Below are 14,644 nucleotides of genomic sequence, written 5' to 3' on the forward strand. Positions count from 1 at the left end.
TCTCCAGGGATACATAAATGCATCGGTATTGCCTAGTCCCCTTTTATAGTTTATTAAACACTTAGCATATTAGACATAAACCCAACAAATATAACCACTAACCGTAGCAGAAATTTGTGCCCAAATAGCTGTATCAATTGTCTCAAAATTCATCACATGAAATACATGGTGTACTTTTTAAAAAAAAATATGTATTTTTCACTTCAGTGACCAATATTAACCTGCAGGCCCAACATACAATATTTTTAAAAGTTTATCTTGGAATCCTTGCTTGATTTAAAGGAACACTCCAGGCACCATAATCACTTCTCATTGTGTTTATTAAGACTGGAGTGCCATCATCCTTCGGTTCACTGTAAAACTGGTTACTTGTAGTTTAACAGTGAATTAGTATCCCTGGAAGCATATGGTGCCTCCTTTTCATTTCTCTTTGGGATACTATGTCTTTAACTCAAATTGTGATGTTGGGGCAGTGAAAGGCTGAGAACTTCACAGTAGTGCTCACTACTGCTCATTGCTCGTACAGATTGGCATGGCTGCACAAACAATGGGTGGCACCTATCGCTACTTGTATTAACAAGGAAGTGTTAGCCTGAGCAGAAGCGTTGGGGTTGTCTGGGACCCTCATTCAATGTTAAAGTGAAAATGAATGGTTTAACAGTAAACCAATGGATGGAGCCATGACACTTCAGCCATCATAATCCATTCAAAGAGAATAAGAGTGTTCCTTTAAAGAACTTTGCTGAAATGCTTTATTCATGGGTGGGCTGACAACTCACTGGGCACCCGGGCAACAGAAGATTAAGGACCCCTCCACTGCTGGAATTTTTGGCTACAGAAGCAAAGTTGCATTTTGTCCCCCCACCCTCCCCATTTCACAGTCCTCACACATATATTTTGAGAGTGCTGCCCATTACCCATAATGGCTGTGTGAGAGTCTATCAATCATGATTCGCACACCTGCAGGGAAGGATTTACTTTGAAGGGGTTACTCAAATCAAAAAACGTAATCCTTGCTGGCAATGGGTCCAGCAATGCTTTCAAGATAGTGGTGAACCTGCCATGTGGGGTATGAAAATATCAGCTGCCTGCTGTAGTATAAATACTGACTATGAGAATAAAACTGCCCTGTCGCTTCTGCTCAGGCTAACACAACCAATATCCAGTGAAAGTTAATGTATTGGTACTCCCCCCCAAAATTGCATACCACGCACAATATAGGCAATAACACTTGGTGTCGAGCCGAACAGCTTTCTGTTCTCTTCTTGCGATGGCTTATAAAGAATTGCAATACAGTATCTTATGACATTTCTGGTAGGCAAATAGTGAACTCTGAATCTGTAGGAATAATTTGGCAAAATGCACGCATATGGATTTTCTTCTGGACATATTGCCCTTTGTTGGTTATACAATTACACCCCACTTTGTTTTCTAGGGGCAAGGCTTTTTTTTTCTTTTTTTTTTTTTCCTGCAGGCCTATATTTATTTTCATCTTGGGACAACATCTGTCTCTTTTTTCCCTTCAAATTTCCCTCTTTTCTTGGAGCTCCATATTGTTAGTGTGTCTGAGTGTATAACTGAACTCCACAGTAATTATACTTCCATGAATCTGTCTGTGTAAACTACAATAAATGTGTTTAGAAATCGGTCTGTGTAAATAAGTAACATTGTTCTAGAGCTAAATTCCTAGATTTTACTAGTAACATGACGTAAAGTCATGATTTTATTAATGACACGGAGGCTCCTATTATGCTTCTCTTTCTTTAATTTTCCCTCAGCAGCGAAGAGAGAAATGAGTGAAAAGAGAAAAACATATCATTAACATATATACATATTCAACATATTCAACAGTGCTACATAAGGGAACCTCCCCCTTCCAGTATATAAGGTGTAGCACTCTCTTCCTCTTCCTCTTTCCGTAGCGATCCGAAGACCAGTAAACCGAACAAGAACTTTGAACTTGAACTGTAATCTTGGGAAGTTGAACATATCTTCCTAGGGAAATGCGGAGTCAACCTTGAAGCTCCTGTCAGTTCCATTGGTTTGTGGAATCATGCTAAAAAGGAGAGGAGAAATATGGTAAAATCTCAACTGACAACTGGGTGTAACATATATTTCTAGTATTTCTAGTAACCAGTATTTCTAGTAACCTTTACTTCTGAAAAGGAAAAATAAACGTCATATCAAATTGACATAATATTAGATATGCAACAGTTATGATCAAATTAAGCTAATGTCAACTATGTCTGAAAGAAAGGTGTCACAGCGTCCACAGGAAAACAACGTCAATTAGGTTAAGCGTAACGTAATAAACTTGGGCCAGGAAGACCCGTCCTGAAAGTATGAGGGTAAGTCGTGAGTCAGTCTAGAGTAACAGGCTGTGAAAGAAACATTCCACCACTTCCAACCCAGGGAAGGAGGGAGGGAATAATACTCGCCTCCGTGTCATTAATAAAATCATGACTTTACGTCATGTTACTAGTAAAATCTAGGAATTTTATTAAAGACACGGAGGCTCCTATTATGCTTTTTTAAAGCTGAGCTATAACCTTATCTGAAAAATGTTGTATCGGTCTAAAGTAAAAATTCCTGAAGGTGGATTCTGTAGACCAATCTGCAGCCTTCAGAATGTCTTCCAAGCGGCATCCGGCTGCTGATGCTTTTGAGGCCATGGCGCCCCTAACAGAGTGCGATGAGAAAACCGAGACGTCGATCCCGGCCGTAGCTAGCAGCCATTTGATCCATCGTGCCAGTGTCGGTGTGGATACAGGTAGATGAGGTTTCTTCAGGGAGATGAACAGAGGGCCGTCATTGGACGGGCGTAGTGTAGAGGTGCGAGACTCGTACTCCTTTAGGCATGTTATCAGGCATAAGTTAGGCAAGCACGGTATTCGTGGATAGAAAACCTGCTTGGTGGCCGACTTCGTTCTCCGTGAGATGTCGAACGACACCCCCTCCGGGGTGAATGTACGGGCTCGCCAGTCCAAGGCTCTCACGTCTGGTACCCGTTTACAGGATAGTAGGCAGAGCAGCATAAGTAGTTTTGCTGATATTTGCTTAAGTGAAAGTTCCACGTTCGTGGGCCAGCCATCTAGGAGTCTGAACACACAGTTGACGTCCCAGAAGGATCCATATCTGGATGTGGGGGGACGTGAGAAACGGACTCCCTTGAGCAGGCGACAAATTAGAGGATTTTGCCCTAGTGGGAGGCCGTCCACCTGGTCATGTCCGGCTGAGATGGCCGAGCGGAATACATTGACCGTGCGGAAGGCCTTGCCTGACTCGAACAGGTGTGTAAGGAAGTCTAGTACCGACTTCACAGGGGCTGATACCGGATCCAATGATCGTCCCAAGCACCAATTGGCCCACTGTCTCCATGCCGCAGCATATGCTTGCCGTGTACCAGGTGCCCATGCGTTTGCCAGGAGTTGCATAGTCGTGCTCGAAACCTCTGTGATCTCCCAGGGTCCCCGGAAAGGAGCCAAGCCATGAGGCGGAGAAGGTTCCACTAGGGAGTGGTTCTCCCCGTCTGGGCTGGTCAGTAGAGATGGATGGTCCGGTAGTAGCCTTGGGTGGTCTATCGCCATCTCCAGTAGGTGCGGGAACCAAGGTTGAGATCTCCAGCACGGGGTTATCAGGACCAACGAGCTCTTGAAGCGTCGGAGGTGCGCTAGACAACGAGCTATTAGATTGAACGGGTGGAAGGCGTAAGCCCTGCCCTCGGACCAATCTTGGAAGAAAGCGTCTGTCGTTATGGCCTCCGGGTCTGGTCGCCAGCTGCAGAACCTCAGTAGTTGTGTGTTGAGTCTGGATGCGAACAGGTCCATGCTCAAAGGGCCCCATAGGGATGAGATCCTGCGGAATACGCTCGGTAGCAGTCTCCAATCTCCCGAGTCCCTCAAGTAGCGGGAGTTCCAGTCCGCGGTGTAGTTGTCCAGGCCCGGGATGTGTTCCGCGGTAACGGACACGCTGTTCTGTAAGCAGTAATTCCAGAAGTCTCTGGCCAAAACCGCTAGGATGCGGGACCTGGTTCCCCCTAGATGGTTTATGTATCGCACCGCTGAGACATTGTCCAGCTTGAGCAGAATCGAGCATGAGATGCCTTTGGGTGATAGACTGCGAATGGCGAACGAGGCCTCCAGCAGTTCTAGAGAGTTTATGTGTAAGAAGGACTCTTCCGTGGACCATCTGCCTCCTGTGGATATATTGCCGCAGCGTGCGCCCCAACCATGTAAGCTGGCGTCCGATTCTATCACCAGATCTGGAGTGGACCCGAAGATCGCCCGGCCGTTCCAAGCCTCCATGTGGGTTAGCCACCAGTTCAGTTCCTCCCTCGATTCCATGTGGCCACTTCGTAGGCAGGCCGCTTTCAGTCGTTGTAACGCTCTGTAGTGTAGCGGGCCTCGGAAAATCGCCTGGATAGAGGCTGCCAACAGGCCGATGACCCGTGCCAATTGGCGCAGGGATATGTCCGGCCGTTGCATAAGTTTCCTTATTTCCTTCTTGATGTTGGACATCTTTTCCGCCGGGAGGCAGAGAACTTGTAGTACTGAGTCGATTCGGAATCCGAGGAATTCCATTTGTTGAGAGGGAATCAGAACCGATTTCTTCCAGTTTACAAGGAAGCCCAGGTTCTGTATGAGGTGTAGGGCCCACCCTAAGTGTTCTAGTAAGAGGGATCGAGTCCCGGAGAGTATGAGAATGTCGTCCAGGTAGATGATAAGGCGGACCCCGTGTAATCTGAGGAAGGCCACCACCGGTTTCAGTACTTTTGTGAAGCACCATGGGGCGGAGGACAGACCGAAGGGTAGGCATGTGAAGCACCACTTCTTGCCTTCCCAGCAGAACTGGAGTAGGTTCCTGTGTATTGAGGCTACGGGGATCGTTAGGTAAGCATCTTGCAAGTCCAATTTGACCATCCAGTCTCCGGGTAGGAGCAGGTCTCTGAGGCAATGAATGCCTTCCATCTTGAAATGCCGGTATTGTATGAAGGCATTCAGGGGCCGTAGGTTGATAACCGGGCGGACCCCGCCTCCCTTTTTGGGCACTAGAAAAAGGTTGCTTACGAAACCTGGTGTGTCTAGAGGGACTTCCTCTATGGCCCTCTTTGTCTGTAATTATCTGATCTCTGTAGAGATGAGGTCTAAGTGTGCAGGCGGCATGTGAATCGCCCTTGGGGGAGAGGTCTGAATGGGGGGAGCAGTCAATTCTAGGTGGTAACCCTCTATCGTCTGTAACACCCAACTGTCTGACGTGATCAGAGTCCAGGCCTGAGTGAACAGGGCCAGTCTGCCCCCTACCTGTATATGGGAAGAAAGGGGAATCATGGTACTCACCATAAGGGCGTTTTCCCGTGGGTGCTCCTCGACTGCCGCGGGTATGCCAAGCCCGTCCTCGTGAGGGGAAGAACGGGGTGAAGGACCGTTCCTGGGTCGGTCTCTGTTGGCTGAAGGAGCCTCTACCCGGTCTTGAGAAACCCCGGGGGTTGCGGCCGGGTAGACGGCTCCTACCTCTACCGGCCCCGCCAAAAACCTTTGGGCTAAATACCCGCTTGATGGAGGATTGGGCCTTGTCCAAAGCCGTGAAGGTCTTGACGTAAGACCCTAGGTCCTTTACGAAGGACTCTCCAAATAGAAGGCCTTTTGCGGAGGCACCGGGCTCATTGGAGGCCATGCTCGCGAGCTTGGGCTCAATTTTAAGCAGGATGGCTTTCCTGCGTTCTGTCGACATAGCCGTATTGGCGTTGCCTATCATGCATATTAGGCGTTGGAGCCATCCGAACGCTACATCAAAGTCTATTGGGGCCCCACTAGACTGAGCCGTTTCTAGCAGCTCATACAGCTTGGTGACTGGGCCCAGGGTATCGAGGAATTTGTCCTGACAGTTGCGCATGGAGTAGTCCAGGCCCTTTTTGGGTTTCCAACCCGTCTTGCCCAGGAATTGTACAATCTGGGGGTCTACCTCAGGGGTCTTAGCTACCGCATCGGGTATGATCGGGCGGGGGCATTCCGCCCTCAGTTTGTTCCGACCCTCCTATGAGAGGGATTTACGGACCCTAAGGGCCAGGTACCGGGCTATATGGTCCGAAGGCTCCCATTCAGCGGAGCGAGGGTGCCTGAGGTTGTCTGGGTCAAACGCCAGGGCATCTTTATCGTCAGAGGTTAGCTCTGCATCATGGGCCCCTGAAAGGGCTTTGGTCTGGGTTGGCTTGGAAGGGAATTGTGTCCCCGGGAGGTCATCGTCCCCTGAAACCTCGTCCCCATAGGGGTCCGAGAACTGATCATCTGACCCCTCGTCCCCATCCTCGTCTGAATCAGACAATAAATCATGGGCGCGCGCCCGTTTCCATTCTCTGGCCGCCGTAGCCCAGCCAGTAGCTCTACTGCGCGGTTGTTGCGCGCCATCATTGACAGCCTGAGGCGTGTCATTCAAACCAGGCTTTACCTGGGTATGGGGGGTGGTCAGCAGTGTGTTTGCGCTTGCCAGGTGCCTTGCGCCCTGGGGTAGTCCCTTCAGGGGAGATGGGAGAGAGTCCTGGCCCAGACTGGGCAGGGAGGGCCTGCCTAAGGGCCTGGGAGATGGACAGGGAGATGCTAGAGGACTCCTCAGAGCCTATAAGGTTGGAGTCAGCCTGGGAGTCAGAAACTGTAGTACCCCTAGGGGGAACAGGGTGAGGAATTAAATCACCACAGGCAGACTGCATGATTACAGATAATATAATGCAATCTGAGATTATAGGACAGAGATAGGTGCTGGATTGCTTAACCCACGCACAAAGGACAGAGCAGGAGAGAAAATACCCGGTATAGGAGCAGGAGCAGGGAGCATGCAGCCTCCACAGAGCAATGAAGCAAAAAACGCTGAGTAATGGGGCTTTAAAATGGCCGCCGGCACTACCGGCGACAGGAAGCCAACAAATTGGCCGCCGCGCGTGTTCCGCGCATGCGCAGAGCGTGCTCGCGGCGGAACCGGCGAAGAGAGAAAAAACCGCTGGGGTAAGCCGCCGGCGGGATTCTAAGGGTGCCGAAAACGGCTAAGGGGGGGTGGGGGGGATTGCCAGGGGCACTCGAAGAGCCCAGGGACCCGGGTGGAAACGGGCCGGGTCAAAACAGCCCAGGGCGAAAGAGGGGCATGAGCCCACCCCAAAGGATAGAATAAATACAGTAGTGAAATATATGATAGGAATAAATGAATCAGAAAACAAGCCCTGCAGAAAAACTGCAGGCAATGCAGATACAAATGACAATAATATTATATAGTCAATGAAGGTACTTAGCTGGTCTGAGGGAGCAGCGAAGAAAGAGGAAGAGGAAGAGAGTGCTACACCTTATATACTGGAAGGGGGAGGTTCCCTTATGTAGCACTGTTGAATATGTTGAATATGTATATATGTTAATGATATGTTTTTCTCTTTTCACTCATTTCTCTCTTCGCTGCTGAGGGAAAATTAAAGAAAGAGAAGCATAATAGGAGCCTCCGTGTCTTTAATAAAATTACATTGTAGTTGCCTACATTATTAGTAAGTCACCTAACATTTCTCAGAACAGCCTTATCCCTGTACACCCTCCCAAAATTAAAGTGTTCCAGTTTGTCCATTTAAAATTGTGGGCGTTATGTGCATGTATAATTTTTACCCATTTTAATACATTGTAGAGTATTTTGATTTTATAAATGTACTATGTAAGTATTATAATCTAGCTATAGTTTAGCTATATATACAGATTTCCAAGACTGTTTTTATACTTACCGTATATACTCGAGTATAAGCCGACCCGAATATAAGCCGAGGCCCCTAATTTTACCCAAAAAAACTGGGAAAACTTATTGACTCGAGTATAAGACTAGGGTGGGAAATGCAGCAGCTACTGGTAAATTTCTAAATAAAATTAGATCCTAAAAAAAATATATTAATTGAATATTTATTTACAGTGTGTGTATAATGAATGCAGTGTGTGTGTGTATGAATGCAGTGTGTGTATGAATGCAGTGTGTGTATGAATGCAGTGTGTGTATGAGTATGTGTGCAGTGTGTGTATGTGTGCAGTGTGTGTGTATGTGTGCAGTGTGTGTATGTGTGCAGTGTGTGTGTGTATGTGTGCTGTGTGTGTATGTGTGCAGTGTGTGTGTGTATGTATGCAGTGTGTGTGTGTGTGTGTGTGTTGCAGTGGTGGGGGGGTGGGCAATTTTATTATTTTATTATTTTTTTTATTATTATTTTAATATTTTTTTTCATTATTATTTCTTCTTCTTATTTTTTATTTAATTATTATTACTTCATTTATTTTTTCGTCCCCCCTCCCTGCTTGCTAGCTGGCCAGGGAGGGGGGCTCTTACTCCCTGGTGGTCCAGTGGCATTGGTAGTTCAGTGGGGGGAAGAGGGGGGCTGCAGAGAGCGTTACTTACCTTTCTTGCAGCTCCTGTCAGCTCTCTCCTCCTCTGCGCCGTCCGGTCAGCTCTTCTGTCAGCTCCCACTGTAAGTCTCGCGAGAGACTTACACTGGGAGCTGACCGAGGTGCTGAACGGACGGCGCGGAGGAGGAGAGAGCTGACAGGAGCTGCAGGAAAGGTAAGTAACGCTCTCTGCAGCCCCCACAGCCCCAGTCTGTATTATGGCAATGCAAATTGCCATAATACAGACTATTGACTCGAGTATAAGCCGAGTTGGGGTTTTTCAGCACAAAAAATGTGCTGAAAAACTCGGCTTATACTCGAGTATATACGGTAGTTAAGCATTCGTGATTTTTAAAGAGAAATGATCAAGTGGAGCCATACATTCTCAGTTCTTGTTATGATCTCTGTTCACCTTTCCATACCATTTATGTCAGTGGTGTCAGTGTCACATAGCACTGACTATTTGCAGAACACTGTACATTACTGCAGCGTACTTGCCGTTTCTCTGTGGGAGATCGAATGCCACTTTAACTTGACTCAGAGGTAATCTTTCTAATCTTGTGCATGTAATTTGTGCATATAATATCGCTCATTGCAATGTTGCAGGTGAAAGCTGTGATAAATAGCATTGAATTGAATTGAATGTACTGAGTGCCTTATAGTGTTTGTGTACGTGACACTGTTATTGCGTAAAATAATTATGGAGGGAGGAATTGCAAACTCCTCATTAAAATATTATTCTCAAGATTTTTTAAATCTGAAAAGGATTTGTGCTAATTGTATAAAATGAAATGGGGGGGGGGGGGAAGAAGTACATTCATTTAATAGTTTTGTTGTTAATTGCAAAAAAGAAATGTGTAGTGTTTTGGTGAATATGTACAAATGCTAAGACAAAGCTAAATGTCTTGATGCATTTGTGCTTAAATGCTAGTTCACCAAATCCATAATGTATTGTTTTTTAATGCTTAAATGTACTTTAGAATAGTGCTGGATTTAAAGCATTAAAACTTACAAGTTGGTGAGAATTACCAAGACTCCATGTTTGGTAGTTGGTGTATACATGCGTTTACCTAGGACATGCTTGAAAAACCCAGGACATACTTGAAAACGAGAGAAATCTCATTGTATCCTTCCTGGTAAAATATTCTATAAATAAATATTTTATAAATAAATCTATAGGGTAAAATGCTGTCTGAAAACAAAAGCATATAGACACTCCTCACTTACCGACCGGGTTCCATTCCTACGACCCGGTCGTAGAACGAATTGGTCGGTAAGTGAGGAGTTAAGGGATTCCCTGCTCTGGTGCGTTTGTCTATGTTCGGGAAACTTCCCCGAACATAGATATGCGCACCAGAGCAGGGAATCCCCACAACGGCTCGCACTTACGCCTGGTCCTAAGTGCGAGCCGTCATAAAACAGGTAGGTCTAAATGGGAACCACCTGTATAGAGAAACATAGCATATAATATTTTTACACATTACTTAAACAACTGCAACTAACCAGCCAGACAGTCAGCTTTATAATGCTAAAGCTCATTGTCCCTATTTCCTGTACATTATCTTGTTTGTTTGCGCATTTATTTTGTTTTCATTTCTAGTGCTGTACTCCATTGTAGAGCCTGTTGGTGTTCTAATAAAATATTTGCTCATATCTCATAGTTTGCAACCCAAAATTGTCCCCTACTCTGTTTTATTGGGTCCATACTGGTTGGATCATGCACATATTAGTATTGTTCACTGTAATCGCATCTTTTCCTATTGCAAATGACTCCTCTGACACTGGGAAAGAATATGCTTGTTTTACCTAAGTTTAGTACATTTTATATTGCAGTTGGAGAATGCTTCACCAAACTAATGATATGCACATAAATTGGGTCCTTGTCCCAAATAAAAGGTGAGGAAATGCAGCCATTGATATAAATGTTGCATTATTGATTATAGCTGTTTTCTAAGCTTACTTGAAGTCAATAAAGGTTAATTCAGTTAAATTTTACACAATATGGTCGTCCCCCAGATGTTGGCAACCTGGCCCCTCTCTCACCGGATTGATAATGCAGAAGTTCCACTCTCGTATTAGCAAAGCTATTTTATCAAATTTTGTACAGTAATGATTGGCTGAGCATGGCCGTTGAGTGTTAATGGATACCCTGGTAACCTATTGTCTTTTAGTCTTTAAAATTTGAAATGCAGTTCACAAAGATCTGGTTTGCCAATTGTAGCCTTCATAGCTAAAATAATTCATTCAGATTTTTTTTAGATCTTTTTTTGGGCACTTGGAAAGTCAACTAAAGATATAGGAACATTACAGCTTGCTTAACTTCTGGATAATCCATTTGTTTGTCTATATGGCTCATGGTCATATATGACAACTGAGAAGTTGATGAGTGCTAATATTTGGTGGATGCAATGGCTTAAAATTATAGTGAACAAAGAGAGTTAATAGAGTGCTTTGTTTTGTCTCGATGTATGTTAATGCATTAAAGTGCAGTGCTCCTGAACCTTTTTTTTTTTTTTTTTTGTCACGATCCAAATCATGCTCTTGGTTGTTAATTTAGTGACTGATCCTTCTATTAATAAATCATCCCGGTGACCAATTCTTCAACTGTGATTTAATATATGGCAATATAAGGGTACCATTAAACTTATTCCAGTGTTAAATGGGCTCTCTTTCACTACAATAGAAAATGCATAGATTCTCCAAAATACAATGTATTGTTGATAATTGCCTTGAGCATTGTCCCAGCAGTTAACCATAGTGGGAACAATTCAAGGTGGTGTGCCAAAGTAATTTAGACCATTACATTTCACAAATGTTTAAAATGTCTGTTGTGCTGTTACAGGTGGTTGAACAGGGTATGTTTGTAAAGCACTGCAAAGTAGAAGTTTATCTAACTGAACTGAAACTGTGCGAAAATGGAAACATGAACAATGTTGTAACAAGACGATTTAGCAAAGCTGACACTATAGGTAAGGACTTCTTTCTATCTGCTGCTTAATTATGTTAAATCCTCTAAAAAAAATGTTCTGAATGTTAATTTTTTTTTGCATCTTGTTTATGGTTTAAAGGGAAATTTGCAGAATACAAGATACACAGTCCTAAAACTCAGATAGTTAAAGGGACACTCCAGGCACCCAGACCACTTCAGCCCATTGGAGTGGTCTGGGTGCCAACTCCCACTACTCCTAACCCTGCAAGTGTAATTATTGCAGTTTTTTATAAATTGCAATAATTACCTTGCAGGGTTAACTCCACCTCTACTGGCTGTCTACTAGACAGCCACTAGAGGTCACTTCCTCCTTCATAGCACAGGAAACCTGTGCTAGAGCGTCGCTGGACGTCCTCATGCTGTGTGAGGACCTCCAGCGTCGCTCATTTCCCCATAGGAAAGCATTGAAATTATTTTTCAATGCTTTCCTATGGGGAGACGTAATGCTTCCTGGCACTGGAGTTTCCCTTTAATTATGAATAAATTATATATATATATATATATATATATATATATATATATATATATTTTTTTTATTTTTATTTATTTTTTTAAATAAAGCCTCTCTTTTATTATATTCCATCATATTTCACTTTACCTTTGGAGGAGTATCCATTAATAATAATGTATAGATATGTCTAAAGGAGTCTGTCCAATTCTATAATGAATTGGACATTATAAATACCATAACCACTTCAACCCCTTGTTGTTATGATGCTAGGAGACAGCGCTACCGTTCCCACTGTTCTGTGTTAAACCAAGGTTTTTTTTTGTTTTTTTAAAGTTTTGCATGTCCTTATTCAGTCACTTTTTTAGTGACATCATTTTTTTTAAACTAGTCTGTTGTTGCAATGTACTACAAAACAAAAATACAACTATTACAAAAATAATGAAAAATGATACTTATCAATAATACAGAAACAGCTTCCCTCAGATCACCTCCCAAATGGTGGTCTTCACAAGCCATTGAAATATACACAACACAGGTGGGATTCAGCTGGTTGCTTTAGAAAAAAATCAATAAACAGAACATAGTGTGAAACAATTATAACACTCGCAGTTATAGATTGCACTCACAAGATATTTGAATAAGAAGCTCTCCAATGGTGCCTCCCCCAAAGGGGATGGGGGGGGGGGGTAATATTCCTTCTCAGGACTGTAGTATCGCCATAAATCACGAACCAGTCAGGACTCCGATAGGTAGCTTGGCGTAAAAGTAGTTTTATTTAAATAAAAATAGCAATAAAATGTCTTGCGCGTTTTGTCCCAACATTGGGACTTCCTCAGAGACCAAATGTGAATAAAAGCAGTAAGAGTAATAGTGCTCCCAAAAGCAGCCTAATCCAACCCACCCCTGAGTCCCCTTAAATAGGGCTAGTCCCTCAAGTTCATTGTTGCCCCAATGGGTGTCTTCTGTTCTTCTTAATTCCATTGGAGAGTCCAATCTCCACTTCATCTGCTTCTTCATTTGTCAAAATGAGCAGCCCTTCTCCCAGCTGATCCAAATTCTTCCAATCGGCAGAAAACTGAAGTGCTGTCCGAGACGCACTTCCGTGCGTTCCAGCGTGCATTTCCTTGTGTTCAAATGTTCAAAAGGTCCTCGTAATGCAAGATGGCTGTGCGTTCCACTGTGGGTCTGGGAGAGTCCTGTGGTGAGCGATCTCCCCCTGGTGTTCTCCAGGGGCAAATGGGCCGATTGAACAGATGGGGAGAAGGTTCACATATTATGCTCTGGTGGAGAGAGTCCATCCACTAAGGCGAAAGTGCAGTTAATTTCGTACGTCAATTCCCCCAAAATATAATTAGTGTATTTTGGGGCAATTGACGTTTGAAATTACGATCTCTGATTTAGTGTCAGTTTTAATAGCATAGCTTGGGGCTAAAAGGTTTTTAGGATTACAATTCTTCCTATAAATTAGGGTAGGGTTTTCTGGCAATAGGTTCCCCAATACAGGGTCCTGTAATAGGATTGACCAGTGCTTTTGTAAACCACTTTTAATTCATTGATGGTCCACCTTATATTGTGTAGTAAATGCATATTTAAATGTATCATTAGATCTTTCAGTATTTGACCTATCCATTAATAACTAATTTCTCTCCATTTTTTTGTGATTCCAATCTCCTTCTCTAAGCTGTTTTTATTATATCCCCTTTCTATGAGTTTGTTTTTAATATGTAATGACTGGGATTCAAAATCTTGAGGATGGGAACAATTGCGTTTGAAAAAACATTTGATTTTGATATGGTCATCCTCACAAAAAAAGAGTTAAATCAAGAAAATGTATTGTATTTCTGTCCCATACTGGTGTAAATTTCTGATGACATTGATTATTATTCAGATAATCCACAAACCCTTGAAAACAAGAAAAAGACCCCTTCCAAATAATAATTACAAAATTGATGTATCTCCGCCAGAGCACCAGGTTCTCTCCCCAACCATGACCAGACTAAACAAAAAGATATTCCCATCTTCTCATATAGGTGTTGGCATCGCTGGGGGCGAACCTGGGGCCCAAGGTGGTCCCCGTGACTTATAAATAAAAATCTCCATTGAAGAAAAAAATTGTGGTCTAAAATAAATTTAACTAAAGATGAAACTAAATCTCTATACTTTTATGATATATTTGAATACAGGATCATGAAATGATTAATGGCTTCCAGTCCCAGGTTATGCTAACTGATCGTGTGTAATGATGTAACATCGAGTGTTGCCCAGCTATAATCTGGACTCCACTCGAGACTTTCCATTTCTTGTAGAAATAACTTTGTGTCTTTAATGTATGATAAAGCTGTCTGTGCATATATTTGCCGATAAATTAGCGGTAAGCAATCTATCCCGCTAATTATAGGACATCTAGGGGGTTGTGTTAAGTTTCTATGTGTCTTGGGTAGAAAATAAAAAATAGGAATGGTAGTTTTTTTTTTGGAATAGATAATCAAAATGTTGTTGTGTAATTATGTTTCCTATTTTTGCTCCTTCCAATCGAACTTTCAATTCAGCATTGAAAGTCTTTGTAGGATCCCTTTTTTTAATACTTTGTATGTTTTTTGTATCTCCTAAAATATTTACAGATTGTTGCAGGTAGTACTCAGTGGATATAATCAATATGCACTCCCTCTTATCTGCCTCCTTGATGACTATATGCTCTCTTTTCATCAAATTTTTAAAACAGGATTGCTCTTTCTTAGTTAGGTTACTCTTAAGATTTTTTCCATACTTATTTTTTCTGTATAGGGACCTGAATTCTTGATCTACTATTGGATC

The 14,644-nt window shown here is 43.2% G+C and overlaps 1 protein-coding gene across 5 annotated transcripts in view; it reads left to right on the forward strand.

The window, feature by feature from the left end:
• Positions 1-14,644, forward strand: part of USP15 (ubiquitin specific peptidase 15) — a 240,680-nt gene that overhangs the window by 27,634 nt on the left and 198,402 nt on the right. For 4 of the 5 annotated variants that reach the window (XR_010090423.1, XM_063446968.1, XM_063446970.1 and 1 more), the window contains exon 4: positions 11,233-11,359. Coding sequence is in view for 4 of the 5 variants with exons in the window: in XM_063446968.1 (XP_063303038.1) it covers positions 11,233-11,359 (127 nt within the window). In the remaining variant the exon portion in view is untranslated. Of the gene's footprint in view, positions 1-8,883; positions 8,934-11,232; positions 11,360-14,644 lie in introns of those variants that run through there. The other variant, XM_063446971.1, reaches the window with a different exon arrangement.

This window comes from Pelobates fuscus, chromosome 3, assembly GCF_036172605.1.
Source record: "Pelobates fuscus isolate aPelFus1 chromosome 3, aPelFus1.pri, whole genome shotgun sequence".
Classification (NCBI taxonomy): domain Eukaryota; kingdom Metazoa; phylum Chordata; class Amphibia; order Anura; family Pelobatidae; genus Pelobates; species Pelobates fuscus.